Source organism: Pelecanus crispus, chromosome 13 (genome assembly GCF_030463565.1).
Source record: "Pelecanus crispus isolate bPelCri1 chromosome 13, bPelCri1.pri, whole genome shotgun sequence".
Classification (NCBI taxonomy): Eukaryota; Metazoa; Chordata; class Aves; order Pelecaniformes; family Pelecanidae; genus Pelecanus; species Pelecanus crispus.
The window spans coordinates 15,575,819-15,591,749 of NC_134655.1; the positions used below are offsets into that span (position 1 = coordinate 15,575,819).

Below are 15,931 nucleotides of genomic sequence, written 5' to 3' on the forward strand. Positions count from 1 at the left end.
GAGCCCTGGCCCCTCTGCCTGGAGCAGGACCCCACGTGTGGAGGCAGAGATGTTCCAGCTTCCAAGCATGGTGCAGGGGATGGGTACTTCTGAATGCTCCCCTGTTGTCCATTAACACATCCTCTATAGCTAAGAGCACTCGCACGACACAAGCCCATCAATGTTTCACAAGCAGTAAGCAGTCCTGCAAGCGAGAGTGTCACCCTTCTGCGGCCCTGGGTCAGTGCCAGCCACCTCTGATCCCTCCGGCCGGTGTCAGGCACCTAGGTGAAATACCTGGAGGCCCCCCTGGAAGTCCTCTCCTCAGCGGCGTTGGTGGCGAAGGACACCTCCTCATCCTCTTCATCCAGCTGGAGGCTGCCAGAGGACAGCCGCATGCGGGCCATGGACGACTGCAGCACCCGGCCGTACAGGGAGCAGTAGTCGGCGGCCAGGAGGTCGGAGTCGGAGTCGCTGGACTCGGTGCTGCTGCCCACGTAGCGCTCGGCAGAGCGCCGCAGCCCTGGCGCCAGCCCTGGCTGGGCCGGCACGTGCCGAAAGATGCCCGCTTTCCGACTGCTCAGGACGGGGCATGGCCCCAGGGGCCTGAACTCGGAGCCGTAGGGGAAGCGGATGGTTTTCATGTCTGACTGGCTCCAAGACCGCTTGGGAGGCTGCTCCTGAAGGCCATAATCAAAGAGTCGAGCCAGCGACATGCTCTCTCCTGCTGGGGCCACGCTCGTGTCCGCTGCCATGCATGCAGCCTCGCGATGAAACTCCCCAGCCTGGGTCCCACTCGGGCTCTGCCTGGGGGGTTTTGCTGCCACGGGGCCATATCCACTGACTGGCTCTGCTGCGTCCTCGCCGGGTGCCAGTGCATGGCACGGGGGCTGTGGGGGCCTGTCCATGTAGAAGAGGACCTGTGGGGCCATGGTGACCATGGGCACGGGGCACGGCACGTCTGTGTACACCAGCGGCCGGGTGCTCACCTCCCGCATGTTGCCCACCGAGGTGCTTTTACTGTTCCCGGCGAACTGGTGGTGGGGCCTAAAGGATGTCAGGGGGTTCCGGGCACTGAAGAGGTCAGCGGGCTCCCACGCCCTCTCCAGCTCCAGCTCGGCATAGAGCAGGGGGAAGGCGGAAGAGCTTTTGGAGTGGGACAGGAAGGCGGGCGTTGCTTCAGGCTTGGAGCGCTCCAGCTCGGTGGCAAATGTCACCTCCACGGCGGAGCTCCGGCGCCGGCTGTCCAGCATGGGCTCGGAGCCATGCACCCCGTTGGCATGGTAGGAGCCCCGGCTGCCGTAGGCCAGGCGCAGCTCCTCCACCTGTGCAGGGGCAGAGGGTGGGTGGGTGCCCAGACCCCCGGCTGGGCAGGGGGGCAGCACGGGGCTGTCAATGAGCCCCAGAGCCAAGGGTCTGGCTTGGCCTCCAGCTGAGCTCCGCCAGCTGGGGCTGCAATGCAAAGACCCCCTGGGCATGGGCCTACCTATCGCTGGGGCCACGGGGACATACCTGCTTGGAGACGTCTGTCAGGAGGTCCGGAGAGGAGCGGCACTGCCTCTCATTGTAGCGGGATGTGTAGTGCTTCCTGCAAGGCCAAGAGCATGGGTGAGTGCATGGCCAGGAGGCTCCCATCACCCCCCCAACCCAGGCACTGCACCCCTCCATGCCCCCAGTACCTCTCAAAGGGCAGGCTCTTCATCTTCGCTTTCCTCCCGTGCTCCAGCAGCTGCCTCTGCGTCCTCCCACTGCAGCAAGGCGGGGAAAGGCGCAAGCACCACCATCAGCCCTGGCCCCGGGCATCCCCGCGTCCCAGGGGAGGCGAGGGGACGCAGCAGGACCGAGGCAGCGGTCTCTCCAGGGAGAGCAGCTATCGGGCATCATACCCTCGCATCCAGCCAGCGCCAGCATAAAGGGGAGGCTCAGAGCCATTCCCCACACCCCTCCCGGCCCCACGGGTTTGGTTTTCCCCTGGGACTTTACCTGTAGCGGAAACTGGAGCCCTTGCTGCACAGAAGGGCTTTGGGCTTTGACTTGGGCTCTTCAGACAGCCTGAAGAAGGCATGGTACTCCACGCATGTCTTCCAGAAAGCCTTGCAGGCATCCCGGCTCGCCATGGTGAACTCCAGTGTGTCCTTGCACAGTGCCTGCACGGCCGGAGACAAGCGAGCCTGTGTCAGGGGGGCAGGCCAGGCTCTGCCATTCGCCCTCCTGACCCCCCCAAAGGACCTGGGTGGCTGGCAGTGCAGCGTCACCCCGCTGGGGACACAGGGGTGGCACATGCCATGCGCGGGGATGTGGGGGGGGGAGGGGAGGCGAATCATCCATGAGCAGCAGAAATGGATTTTATTCAAAATCAGGGATTTTGCGTGGGTGATCCTCGGTCCACAGCTGCCTGCTCCTGAACCTGGCAGCTGTCTGCAGCGCAGTACTTACAGAGATGTTTGCATGGAGCTTGATGAGAAAATGCTTCCTCTTGAAACTCAGTTTGCGAATTTTGGACCAGTTGAATGTGTTGATCTTTGTATTGCCCTGCAAGGACAGACGCAGCAGTTAAAGCAGGACAGGGCAAATCAGAATTGCAGAGGTACGATGGGCCAAGTCCTGAGCTTGCAGAACACTGCACGAGACCCTGACGCAGCTCTCACTGCTGCTGGGGTCTAAGGAAAGGGTGCCAGGATTTGGTGGTTGATGCTCCTCTCCATCAGCTGGTCCCAAAAATGGGAATTGACATTCAGGGCTTAACTCTGCCCACTGAAGCTATTTGTAAAACTCCAGGATCCCAAGACAAACCTCACAGAGGTGAAGGCAGAGCATCCCAGCCATCCCAGTTCACGAGTCAGGCGTCTTAGTGCAACATCATCCCCCCAAAATAAATAACACCCTCCTCTCCTTTGCTGGGAAGCATAGCAGAGCTCAGCTCACGCCCACGCCTTTAGACCCAGCTTAAGCAGTCTTCAAGCATACTTTACCCCTCATTATCATTATGCCTCAGTTTAGACGCAGCCACACAATGCTTGTGTCACGGCAGGACCAGGTAAAATTGCGTTACTCCATGCTGTGGCACCGGGACCCTCTCAGCTTTCTGGGAGAGCCAAGATTTTAATGGGCTCACAAATGCGCTAATCATGCGTGAGGGGTGTTTATGGCTCTGAATAAATAACCAGGTCTGGCAGCGCTAATTACGAACAGCAGACCCACAGTTAGGAATTTTTTTTTTTCCTGCTCTGGCAAGATGTTCCCAGGTTGAAATTAGCTGGTGTGGGAGGCAAGTGCTGCTTCACGCCGGCTGCGAGGAAGTCTGTATTTATTCTGCAGCTACACCGTGATTACAGCGTTATGTAATTGCACAGACGTGAGGTGGCTATTTTCGCTGGAAGATTATACAGTGAACACATGTGACGCAGCCGTGTAACCTGCGGTGCTTACATAGCCGTGCTCGCCGTGACAAGGGCCAACAGAGCCGGGGTGGGCACGGTGGTGAGCAGCTGGCGCTGATGGGGATGGTGGGGCCAAGCCCCGCAGCCATGACCCCAAGCGTCACCTCCGCACCCAAGGTCTGTCAGGGCATGGTCCTTCTTGTAGGATTTGGGAAGGTTTGGAGCACACAGTGGGGAGCAGAAGGTGATGTCCTTGGGGAAAGGCCACCCCACCTGGGTGCTGGCAGCCCACCCCGAGCCCCGGGCTCACCCGCAGGACCAGCACTCCCATGTGTGTCACGGCCAGGTTGATCTGCGTCCCCTCGCCGTCGCTGGCGGGGTGCGGGCGAATCCCGTACATCTCCAGCTTCCTGGCCACATCCAGCAGCTGAACGTCTGACTCGGCCGGTGTCTTCCCACTGGAGACACAAACACAACAGGAAGCAACAAAAGTGAGAAGGCAGCCACTGAAATGGGCCGAAAAAATGCCATTTTGGATGTGCACATGCTGGCATCATACCCACCCCACTGCCGGCCCTGCCTGCTGATGGGAACTGCCCCATTGGCAGGTGCCTGTCGGGTGCTTTGGGTGGGCGGCCGTGGCGCGGAGCAGCCCTTACCGGTGTCTCCGGTGGTAGTGCATGATCTTGTTGTCCAGGTACTCCTGGTTGGGCAGGTACCTGTGGCTTGCCAGGTGCTGCTGGTCCGTCTCCTCGTGGAAGTCACCCAGTTCTGCTGCAGGGGACACGGGGAGAGCGGGGTTAGGCTGCGAGGGGTCACTGCAGGGGGAACCCCTGGCTACGCAGCCAAAGCAAAGCCCCCCGGGGCCCCCCTCCCTGGGGAAGGGGCACCGTCCCTGCGGGTACTCGCCTCCCCTTACACTGCAGCAGGTGGGAGACGAGCAGCGCCGCGCTCTTGTCGCTGCAGGGCAGCCGCCCCAGTGCCAGGTCCTTCTTGATCTGGAGGGTGAAGAGGTACCTGTGGAGGGGGACAGGAACATGCCCTGGCACTGGGCTGAGCCCCAAGGGCTCTACTGCAGGGGGGCTGTCTGCCCCCATGACTCTCCCTGCGCTTGCCCATGTTTCAGCCCAAGGGATGCAGGTCCGCGGGGTCACGGGAGGCGCATGCAGCCTCCACAGAAGGGTGCACCTGGGCTTCACCATGACCTGTATGACCCTGCCATTGAAATGCCCATTAGTGGGTTTCAGAGTTAACATTCCTTTATGCTTTGGAGGGATTTTGCACCTCTTGGGGCTAATGCTCTGCAGAAGCACCGTCTTAAGTCTAATTCTTAGTTCCTGTTCACAACACATTCTCTAAAATATAAGAACTAACAATGTCATTTTTAAAAATAAAGTTCTTCTTTCAGAACACAGCTTGAGGCAGGAGCTAGACTGAGCAAAATCAGACTTGGTGCCCAACTGCTAAAGTGTTTGACAGTAAACAAATTGCAGCCTCTTAAGACAGATGATCCTTCAAGTGGATTTTATTTAAAAACAGGACCAAGAAAATATGCTCGCTCGGTTTTTGTTTTCTAAAGTATGTAACTCTTTCAATACTTAGGATAATCATGGCTTACAGACAGGTTTGGGTGGATGAAGATAAGGCATTAAATACATGCTTCATAATTGCAAAAATATAGGACTGTGAGGTAAGAAAGTAATAGAACAAAAGTACTGTACCTGGTCAGCTCTTCTCTCAGATGGCTGGGGTCCACTGGGAAAAATTTCACCATAAATTTGAAAAGAACCTCCTTAGGATCTTAAAACACAACATCTTCATAAGTTTCCTTTTACATGTCTATTGAGAACATTTACAATTCTCTTCACGCATGCTGTCTCCTTACAGAGTAAATTAATCTGGGCCCTTACAAATCAGGGCTGGAAGCCATGAGCATCAGGGACTCCAGCCTGCCCCCCGCGACCGGCCTGCCCAGACCCCCAGCATTACCCATGCAAGCAAAGATGGAGCTGGGTGCCTAAATAATATTAAAGATAAAATGCCCCAGCAATTCTTTAAATTGCAAAGACCCCTGCCAGGAGGGGGGTGGTTCGTGGAGTGGTACCATGGGTGCTTGTCTGGAGTGTGGCCATCAGTGAGGCTGTACATTAAATCCAGCCCTCCAAGCACTTGGGATGCAACAGCCCCATAGGATGCTGTTTGGGCAAAGCTTTTTTGTGGGATGAGTGAGAGCAAGCAGCCAAGCCCAAGGCAAAGAGCATGGAGGGAGGGAATTTTGTAGGCACCGACTGTCCCAGGACACCATGGGTCAGCTCAGGAGCTCCTGGAGGGACAGGATTCTGCAAGAGCAGGCCAGAAGGGACATGGAAAAAGAAATTGGTGCTTGAAATAATCCCACTTCTGGTGCACACAGAAAGGGATCCTCTTTATCAGGCTTTCTCCTTACAGAGAAATTAATGCAAACACTGTACTGCAGCCTCCCCATGGCAAATACTGGGGTCATGGCTTCGTGCTCTTGACCACCTCCTGGTCATTACATATTTGGGCAAAATATCATTTTTCATTGCAGGGGTGGAAACAGGCACAGGCTGAAAGGGGCACTGCATTAACATTGGTTGTGGCTATAGCAGGGGATGCTGAGCCTGAATTCAGGTCAGGCTCCGCAGCATCTCCGTGCAGCGGCACGGGGGGCTGGGACCTGGAGAGGAGCAGCAGAGCCTGCAAGGCACACGGCTAACCCTGCTTCACGCAGGGCTTGCGCCGCACAGGCGTCTGGGCTGCTGAGAGCTGCAAAGGGGAAAGGAGGGCATGCGGGGAGCGATGCCGGCTGCTCTGCCAGCACAGCAATGCACGCACACGCGCACACGCAGCTGCCCCTGCTCCTCCGCCAAGCTGTCAAGTAATTAACAGCTCAAGCCTAAAATGGTGCAGATACCAGATTGCAAAGGTATTTCTACAGGATTTTATATGGACTGTGGTGTCTTTGCAAACAATCCTGGCCAGCCTCATGCTATAAAATGAGCTCAGGTAAATGCTGGAAACCAGAGCCCCCGTTCCCAAGCAATAACGCTGCCTGAATGTGTCTGCGCTAGTCTGCCACTGGCAGCGGTTTAGAAGAAGTTTACTCTTGAAACACTTACTTTTGATTTGCTTTGTTATGGGTTTTAGTGGTTCCAGCCACACCTGAAATAAGGCAGTGAAGAACTGGGTGAATAAAGAGCACAAAAGACAGGGAATAAAAGCAGCAGCATCATGCTAGAATGCAACACAAAAAAGTTGGCCAGCTCGGCTGCTGCAGCAAGCTGTCCTGCTGGGCAGCCCCACACGGATGGCTATGGATAAACCCCACGGGCTGTGGCTAGCACCAGGGCTTTGCCAACCAGCTTGTTTCTCCCCTCCTCACTCCCATTTTCAAGGGTTTTTTTGGCATCGTGGCAAAACTTTCCATTGAAATTTTCCATCTGGTATTTCAGGGAGGTGGTAGCAAGCCCCCAGCCACGCGGGCAGTTGCTGCAAGGGTGCGGCATGGTGCAGCACCGGGGACCCACTCCGCGAGCCACACTCACGTGGTTCCCAGCCTGGCTGCGAAACTCCAGCCCAAAGTACTCCTTCTCCACAAGGTTGAGGTGGCTGCAGGTGAGGTTGAACAGCCCTTTTCCACAGGATTTTTGCTAGGAAACAAACACATCACGGAAGCAGTGGGTTAGGCAACATCGACAGCAGCAGTGATGGGATTTCAGTGAGATGGGGGAGAAGCGTTAGCTCCCTGCCTTCACCCCAAGAGGACCTGTGGGATTTTTCCTGATCACACTGCAGCAAAATCTTACTCAATAAATGCTGTTGGCTTCAGCATGTGGGACAGGACAGCTGCACACTGCATGCCCCTTACTTCTGTTTTTGGAAATCAGATTCCTTCTCATCACTTCTCTCCTTTATTAAGGAATGTAAACCAGAAAGGAAAGGAAGAGGAAAGAAGGCTTGCTTCTGGCTCATCTTTTGCAACCGTCACTGTCCAGGCAGCTCTACCCTGGCAAACCAGTGAGCAATCCCCGGCACGAGCACCCGCCTGACCCAGGGATGGCTGTGGCAAACGTGCTTGATTAAGAGCAAATGGGAGCACACCTCAAACCTGCGCAGTGAGCCTGTGTGCCCCGACAGCCAGCAACAGGAGTGCTGGGGGCGAGCTACTATTATGATTAATGGTAATTAACAGCAACAGGACCCTGCGCAGATCCTGCGCCTTGGGCCCTGGGTCATCCATGCACTTTAGCAATATTAATTAAGTGGCACTACATGCCAAGAAGGGAGGCCAGACTGTAGTTATTCCCGGTAAACAGAAACACTTGGAGGGTGTTTTGCTTGACTTGTTGCCTTGCTGTGTGACATGGCTGGGGAACAACCCGGGAGGCCCCTGACTTTGGAAAATGCTACAGAAATGAGCAGAAACGAACATGGCAGTGACCCACCCCAGCAAAAGCCCTGCTACTCCTTTATCAAGTCATGAAAAACAGACAAAAAATGAGCGTAGGTCAGTGAAAAAGCAAGATGGAGCAGAGAGGCCAGGTTAGACAGCTGCTAAATCATGGCATTTTGGGTGACGGAGGTGAAGGCAGGCTGCAGCTCCCTGTGCCAGCAGCTGCTCCTGGCAGGGACGGGAGGGACCCCGGCTGCTGGCGGTGATGCATGCTAATAACCACCTTTCGTGGCTTCTGCTGGGATGAAATTGCTGGCTCTGTGCTGAAAGGCTGCTGAAAAGTGATAGCGTAATAACAGCATTTGCTCTGCAGCACTCCGGGTTCTCCTCGAAATTACTAGATCACAAGGGTAATTAAAACAATTATAAATGTTTATTTCCAAGCTAGAATTTTCTAGCATGAAAGGCCTTGGCCTTTGTCAGGCAGCCAGGAAAGACAAGCATTTCTTACCGGGTTATTACCCACCACATGTCTGCTGGGAGCAACCCGCTCTTCTCCAAGCCCAGCACTGCCCAGGGCAGTGAAGACGAGTGGCTCCATCCCCAGGAAAACCTGCTCAGTAGGGAGACACAGCCCTGTGATGCAGGGGATGGTTTAAAAGCAGAGGCTTTCCTCCTGCGGAGTTGTGCTTGCAGGTGCCCCATCCTGGGTTTGTGAGGTACCGATGCCCCGGCCCGCGCGGTCGTGCTCGGGACAGCATCAGGCATGAGCAGGGGGCTGTGCTGGAGGAGCACAGTGCGAGGCAGGAGCATGACATGTGGGGCTGGGGACCCCACATCCGACCCTAAATGTGCCTTCAGTGATGTTGCAGGGCCAGGTTAGCACCCACAGGCAGAAACCCCTGTGTAAAAGACGGTGGAAAGGAGGGGCTGCGCTCACCCCTCCTCTCCACGGTGGAAGCAGCTGGGACTGTAAGCAGGTTAAGAAAGCAAGAGGCACATCCAGAGGAAGACAGCAACGTGTGACACGCAGGGATGCGCACACCCATCCCCAGAGGACACCCTGGCAGCACTTGCGCTCCAATGGCAAAGCCACGTTTCTGCAGCATTCCCTGTAGCACAGGCTGCTGCACCCAGGTCTGTGGTTTAGTGCAGAGTGACAGCTCATGGGATTTGGTGTGATCTTTCCCCACCACCTCAGGACATGTCCCCCAGTCAGCGTCTTCTACATGGTCACAGCTGGCATGCAATGCCATGCACCAAAAGCCACCAACTTCGATGTTCCCCGTGCCCTCGCTGGACCAGCTCGCCCGCAGCCAGCTCTGCACACCTCCTGTCAATGAATTCTCACCTTTACTCATCATAACGGACCATGGGAGACTTTGTCCTTCACTCAGCCCCAGCAATTAGTTCTTCCGGGCTTGTTCGGTTTGCCTTTTCTTTCTTTTTTTCCTTCCCACTGAGTCTTGCCCTGTAGCAAATTCCACTAGCAGAGATGCCTAGGCTTTGTCTGCCCAGGCTGCAAAGTGGTTCACCCCGTCTGTGATGCTCTGGGAGGGCTCCCAAGGCTGCCCAGGCTCAGGGCTGCTTTAAACCCTTTCCAGAGAGAAGAAGAGTGACTTTATGGGCAAGAGCACATGCTAGGTGTCTGGGGGGGGAGGAAAAAGGAAGACAGCTTTGCAATATCTCCTCTCAGTGCAAGAAACCCATTGAAGGCTGACCTGCGACGGTCCCTGCGCCCGGGCACTGGGACAGGGGATCCCAGTGCCCTCCCCGTGCAAGGTGCAGGGCTCACTGGCACAGCTGGCAGCATCCCAGCAAGATCCCGCCCGGGCCATGGCTCAGACCTGGGGTGTTCAGCAGGGAGGGCACAACAGGGGACATTTGGAGATGTGCCAGGCCCCCACCTTCCCCCACCCTGGGGCTCAGACCTGACTTGTCGGTGCCATCCTGGGAACCACCTCCAGCGCCAGCCAAAGGAAACCCTAGGAGCTCAGCAGCTGTGGAGAGGGTGCCGGGTCCCAGCCATTGGTGAGGATGAGGATGAAGGCAGAAGCTTTCCTGGGCCAGCACCCAGCACCGTGAGAGGAACTCATTCCTGTGCAAATCCGGACTGGAAATGAGCCCTTGCTGCACATGCCAGCAGCTGTGACACCCATGTGAGGCAGGTATAGATGCATACACCAAGCACAAGGCAGAAGGGGAATCCGGCCCAATGTGTTTTCTCGCTTTTGTCCTTTTCCCTCCCATTATACTGAAGTACTGCACATTCAAAAGAGCTTTCCAAAGTCAGGAGCGGTATAGGAACAGTTGCTTGAAATAGCTGCTCAAAACTTAGCCCAAAGCAGTCCTTTTATAAAGGAGAAGTCACTAATTCAACTACTCATTTATTGTACCCATACAGCATCAAACGCATGAAATGCCTAAAAGGGGTTTCCAATACAGTTCCATGCTAAAAAGGGAAATGACCAGGAGTTCCTCTAATGGAAGCTATTTGCTGCAATAATACTTTGTGCAGAGCTATAGTGCTGTAAGTGTTTTGGGCAAATAAGAAAGCAGAGATGGAAAAAAATGCAGCAACATTGAACCAGCAGCATGGTTTAAATTGTCTCTCACTATGCCCTGATCTAATCAACATGGAAAAAAAAAAAAAAAAGGCATTTTAAAATAATGAGTCTCATTTTTAAGCTGACTTCAGGTCTAGGATACATTAATTAAACTAAATCAAACAACTTCCATACTGTGCCAAGGGATCAAATTGCTTTACAATCCTCTTTTGTGAAAAATGCTATCGCAAAGAAATGGAGCAGTGCATTTGAGACTGAGCAGTTCTCAGGCTATGCTATAAAACCAGAGGCCAGGACAGCCTAAGAAATGTAACAGAACTTGAAAAAAACAATTTTATATTAAACACTCTGGTCCCACAGGAGATGCAGGTAAGTGCTAGAACAGCTCTACTTGAATTAGCTAATTCAATTAGCTACGGTGATTATCAAATCCTAACCAACTACTGCTGCTCAATCACACTTGCAAAAAGATGTGTTTCTAACACATAGTCAAGATAGATCTACTTTCGGTTATCTCTATACATACATATATATTAAAAAATCTAACACCATAGATATTAATACTTAACATTTAAAACCTATTTCAGAGTTAGTATTTATTAAATGTGAATTATTAATGACAGTGTGTTGTGGGACACTGTCACGCAGAAAATAAGATACAGTGAGTTTTTTTCCTCAGCTAGTCACAAAAACAGTTTTCTTTTTCAACTGAATGCCCAAGAAGAGATGCATGCAGATGTTTCTCACCAGGGGTAATTTGGTTAAATAAGCTATTTTTATTCTGGTCCCAGATTTTTCTTCCTTGTTGAATGCTTATACTGGCAGCCAGACAAATAAGAACTTGGTACGTGTCAAGAACATCACTTCATATTACCTGATTTCCAAAAGATGACACCAGTAAAGAAAAGCCATTCCTCCTCCTTTATAAATAATGCCAATAAGAGGGAAGAGCAGGAGTGTGTTGATGCTGAAAGACACTTAGCAATCAGTGCTACCACCTTTTTGGGGGGAGGGGGGGGGGTGTTGGGGTTTTTTTGCTTTGTTGTTGTTGTTTTTAAAGCTGAAAACCAGAAGCTATCAGAGACCATGCAGTCCTACAGAGCAGCAACACCTTCATTAATTAGCACAAAAATCCAATAAGAATACAATAGCCACTTACATCAACTACAAAGATCTTCTGGGAGTCATCCAGAAACTGGACTTTCAGGTGCAGCATCCTCGAGCATGTGGCTGAGCGTGCGGCAGGCGCGGGAGTCCTAGCGATGTGAGCGGTGCACCGGGAAGGGAGCCCTGACTCCTCTTGCACACATAATTTCCCTCTCAGGGGGATGGAGAAGGCTGCAGTCACAGATGTGGAGTGGAGGCTGGAGCAAAGGAAATAAATGCCTAAAAACAAGTTTAAAAAAAAAATACTGATATCTCCCCTGGTTGAAATATCACCACTGTGTTAAAGGATATTTTCCCCCTGTGAATTAAGGGTGTATTGATAGGAGAAAGGCTGTGCAGCAGCTCTGCAAGGGTGGCACTAATGGGGCTGAGATAAACACTGAGCTTTTACAGCTGCCTGTGAGCAACGCGAGGGCAAAGCAAGCCCATGCTTCATACCGCAGGGTCAGGGAAGAGGCGAGCGGCTCTCCTGCCAAAGTCACTGAGCAGCGAGCATCACATCTGGTCTGGTTAAGGTGTAGCGAGTCTTGCACTTGCCCCATGAGGTGGGCAGGTAAGTTCCTATCTGCTGAGCAGATGTGTGCAGACCTGGCCAGTGGGCTGAACTACTCGCTGGAGACTGGGAAATGTTTCCAACTGAACTTGAAACCAGGTGGGAGTCCTTCCCAGGGAGGCAGAAGAGGACCTGCTGCTAATTCCTGGCTCGCACACTGTTTTGGAAGCTTAGTGAGGTCTCACAAGCCTTTGAGACAACCTGGTTCCCGTTTCACACCTGAAAAGCCCACGTCCCCACACACTAGCTTGTCCTCCAAGTGCCGTTGCCCACCCTCGAAACCCCCCGGGGCTCAGCCCAGGCTGCTGGGTGCAGCCTCCCCCCAGCATGGCGGGTGCCTGGGGCTCGCCCTCATGCTCTTTCTCTGCCCCAGCTGCTGCAGGGCGGTGGTGAACTGCCTGACCTCTCTGGCCACTCTTGTCTGGCAGAGCCCCCCTCCCTGAGCATTTGGATGAAGGCAGCATTTGGGCAAGAGCCCCCACTTGCAGAAATAAATGCACTGAGTAGTGCCAAAAGGCAGGCACTGGACTGTCATAGGGGATTGTTATTGCTGCTGCTGCTGGAACAAGTCTGTGGGACCCAGAGAGATGGAAATGCATCCCAGCAAACTGAAAAAGCCACATTAAGTGCTGCAGAGATTTTGCTTGTTGCTTCCTTCCTGGTTTCCAGTGAAACATCCACTGTAAGTCACTCCAAGCCATTTGCTGTGGTCCCTCTTATGCCTCTCAAATATTCCTGGGGATGTCAGGACAGAGCTTGTCAGGGTACACACTTAGCTTGCCATCTGGGCTGCAGAGAGGAAAAACATAGAGCTTTTTAGCTATAGAAAAACTGATCAGTCTTCTACTGCCTGGGACAAAAAAGAAGCAAGGTTAAAGCAAATCTGCTTTTCCGTGTGAATCTGCGCCACGAAGCAGCTGAGCTCATCTTCTGCCAGTGGCCAGGACGGGCTGGCTGTACCAAGTGTGCAGGCACCGCATCCGAGGACCAAACTTCCAGTGCTGCCGTTGGCCCGGGGTCAGAGCTCTTTGTGTCACTGGAGAAGGGCTGTGTGACGTACGAACTGTCTGGGGGGCTGAGTGCACTTTCTCTCTACAGTTTTAAGTGTTCGTGCCATCAAACACTGATCAGCATCAAGGAGAAGAGCAGAAGAACAGCACTCCTGTGAGTGGCTCGCACGTTGCAGGCACAACTCCGCCACAGCAGCACTGGGAGCGTGGCAGGAGCACTGGACCAGCAGGAAGGATGCACAGGGGTGCGATGGAGGAGCCTCCAAATGGCAGAAACAGCCAAACCTCCCTGCTACAGGATTTCCTAGCATGCTGGGGGCACTGACCCTGGGCTCCACGGATGCTATTAGAAGCCAAGCACCAGCCAGCTGGGTTGTGGGTGGGAGAAAAGGGGTTTTTCATTACCGTGGCATGAAGGAAGGGGACTGTACTGGGTTTAGCAGGGCCTCTAGCCACCCTACAGAGGCATTCATGCAGACAGTGTGGAGCCAGCAGAGGCAAAGAAGGTAAATGAGGACTTTTTTGGAACAGGAGATTACTCTCTGGGACAGCCAGAAGAGATGCAACCTGGCTTGTGGGGATTGTTGCTGAGAGCAGAGGAGATCCACTGCCTCAGCAGACAAGAGACCCCACCTTCTTCTGGAGGTGACTTTGGGGCTGTCCGGAGCAGGACACATGGGGAGCACCAGCAGCAGCAATCCTGGCGCCCGGCCTGAGTCAGTGCTGACCTCCAGCCATGCACGTATGTCCTCCTTATCCACAGGGGCAGAGAATAATATGAAAATGGTGTGGGAAAGCACAGAAAAGGTGAAGGGTGAGAGCAGCCATACCGGCAGGCAGGGAGGGGACCTGGAGCAGCAGCACGGAAGCACTGCAGGGTCTGAGCAGCAGCATGTTGGAGTGAGTACTGCTCCAGGGCTGCTTGCTCAGCCAGCTCGGCCCTTGATTTTTAATACTCTGGTCCCCACTACCACCATCCTGCATTGTACCAGCTCTCCCAAGGGGACTTCAGTCCACCAAGTGCATCTGACCCCATATTAGGCTGGATGACATTGCCTCAAATCAGGGTCTTCTTCAGCCTCTCAAATACCCTGGTGTTTGCCAGGATGGACTGAGCAGAGCAAGAAACAAGTCTCCTTCCTCCCAAACCCCATTGCCCCTTTGCCAAGGTGAATTTTCACACCAGTCTTTAGGGTTTGCTCATCCATTCCCCTGTTGGCCCCGGAAGCGGGGGCAGCCTGCAGGATGTCTGACGGAGAGCTGAGTCACTGCGGTTACGCTCCACAGAGCCTCCCGAAATGGTGAGCCACTGGCACCGGGCAGCAAGTGAGTTCAGCAGTCTTCCTCCAAAAGGGTTTGCTTTGGGCCCTGACGATGGGCAAGGAAATGCCCCAAACCTTCCCAGTGCCTCCCAGAGTCACTCCTGAGAGAGGAGCAGGCTCTGAGAGAACAAACTCTGGCAGAGGAGATGCATAACGTGCATGAGCACCCGCAGCTGCGAGGTGCCTGGCAGAGGCCTGGCCCCCAAGGGAGCGCATGCTGCTTCCCCTGCATCACTGCGCTCACAGCTCCAGCGCTGCTGTACCGTGAGCTTTGCCATGGCCAGCTTCAGCTTCAGAGGAGAGGAGAAGGAGAAGGAGAAGGAGAAGGAGAAGGAGAAGGAGAAGGAGAAGGAAAAAAGGAGAAGGAGAAAAGGAGGAGGAGAAGGAGAAGGAAAAGGAAAAAAGAAAAAAGAAAAAGGAAAAAGGAAAAAAAGGAAGGAAAGGATGGCTAGATAAAGTCATGGAATAGAGATGTGTCAGGGGATTTTAAACACCATAGTCCAAAAGGCAAGAAGCTGTACCCAGCTCATTGCTGAGAAGGAGAAGCACTCATCCTGCTTTCACACTCAAAGCATTTGCTGGTGGCAGCTGCCAGAGACAGGGACTCACGTAGGTGGACTTTGGTCTGTGGTGGCCTTTCATATAGTTACATTAGACCTCCTCTTCCTCTGCTGGAGCTGCTGGGAGAACATCCACATTCACGTCTCACCCAGCCATAGCCCTCCCAACTGCAGGGCCAGCAAGCAACACGGCTGCTTGCCTGCTGTCGCTGGGAGCAGGCTCAGGCACAGCCAAATTCCTTCTGAACAGCACTAGGCACGTGAGAGGAGTATCGTCAGCTGGGTAATAAATCCAAGGCACCACACGAATACTGCAAAACAGGGAATTTTCTTTCCAGAATAGGGTACCTACAACATTCCTGCTGCCAACACCAAGCGGAATTGTTTCACTCTCAGCTGGGGTCCTGGCTTAGGTACTAGTTGCTTTAATTTTTTTTATAAACTATCCCCCAAAAAGGTATTTTCAAAAAACAAGGCCTGAAAGAACTGAATTTGTTTGTCTTAAAAACAGAAGAAAGAGGGAACAACAAAGGTTTCCTGATACATACAGGACCTTTCCAGGAGGACAGATCGGCTGTGCTCCCAAGCTATGGGGAAAGCAAAGAAATTACTGGAAATGGCAGGAAAGATCTGAGTTAGGTCCTAGGAAAGACCCTTAAGCTGTGAGGCAGAAGAAATACTGAAGCAGGCTGGAAAAGCCAGGGATGATTCAGACAGAAGTCTGCTAGGGACAGTCCAGGCATGCTTGTTCCTGCCTTTAAACCTTTAACAACGACTATCATCTTTCATTCGCTTCACAAGTCATATTATATCTTGAGCATATCTCAACAGTTACAGTTGACTCGCCAAGTCTGGCCCTTCTAAAAACTTCTGCCCCAGAACCGTTCTATTTATTGAATATAATAAACAATGATACATTTGCATTTCCATCAAATTTTGCTTGCCAAACATCAGCAAAATAGTCTGACACCACTGTGCT

At 53.2% G+C, this 15,931-nt stretch overlaps 1 protein-coding gene across 2 annotated transcripts; it reads right to left on the reverse strand.

The window, feature by feature from the left end:
• Window positions 1-263: 263 nt before the first annotated feature.
• On the reverse strand, window positions 264-11,620 carry FRMD7 (FERM domain containing 7). 2 transcript variants are annotated; one of them, XM_075720665.1, is made up of 12 exons: window positions 11,500-11,620; window positions 6,926-7,030; window positions 6,500-6,542; window positions 5,081-5,114; window positions 4,279-4,376; window positions 4,019-4,133; window positions 3,670-3,817; window positions 2,416-2,511; window positions 1,963-2,126; window positions 1,659-1,727; window positions 1,492-1,567; window positions 264-1,304 (listed from the first exon to the last, which is right to left on the reverse strand). In XM_075720665.1, exons 1-12 carry the CDS (start codon window positions 11,554-11,556, stop codon window positions 264-266), a joined length of 2,046 nt encoding a protein of 681 aa, XP_075576780.1. In that variant the 5' UTR covers window positions 11,557-11,620. The 2 variants fall into 2 exon arrangements, with proteins under 2 accessions (XP_075576780.1, XP_075576781.1); XM_075720666.1 differs by having other exon boundaries at window positions 5,081-5,159; window positions 11,500-11,556.
• Between the last annotated feature and the right edge of the window lie 4,311 nt (window positions 11,621-15,931).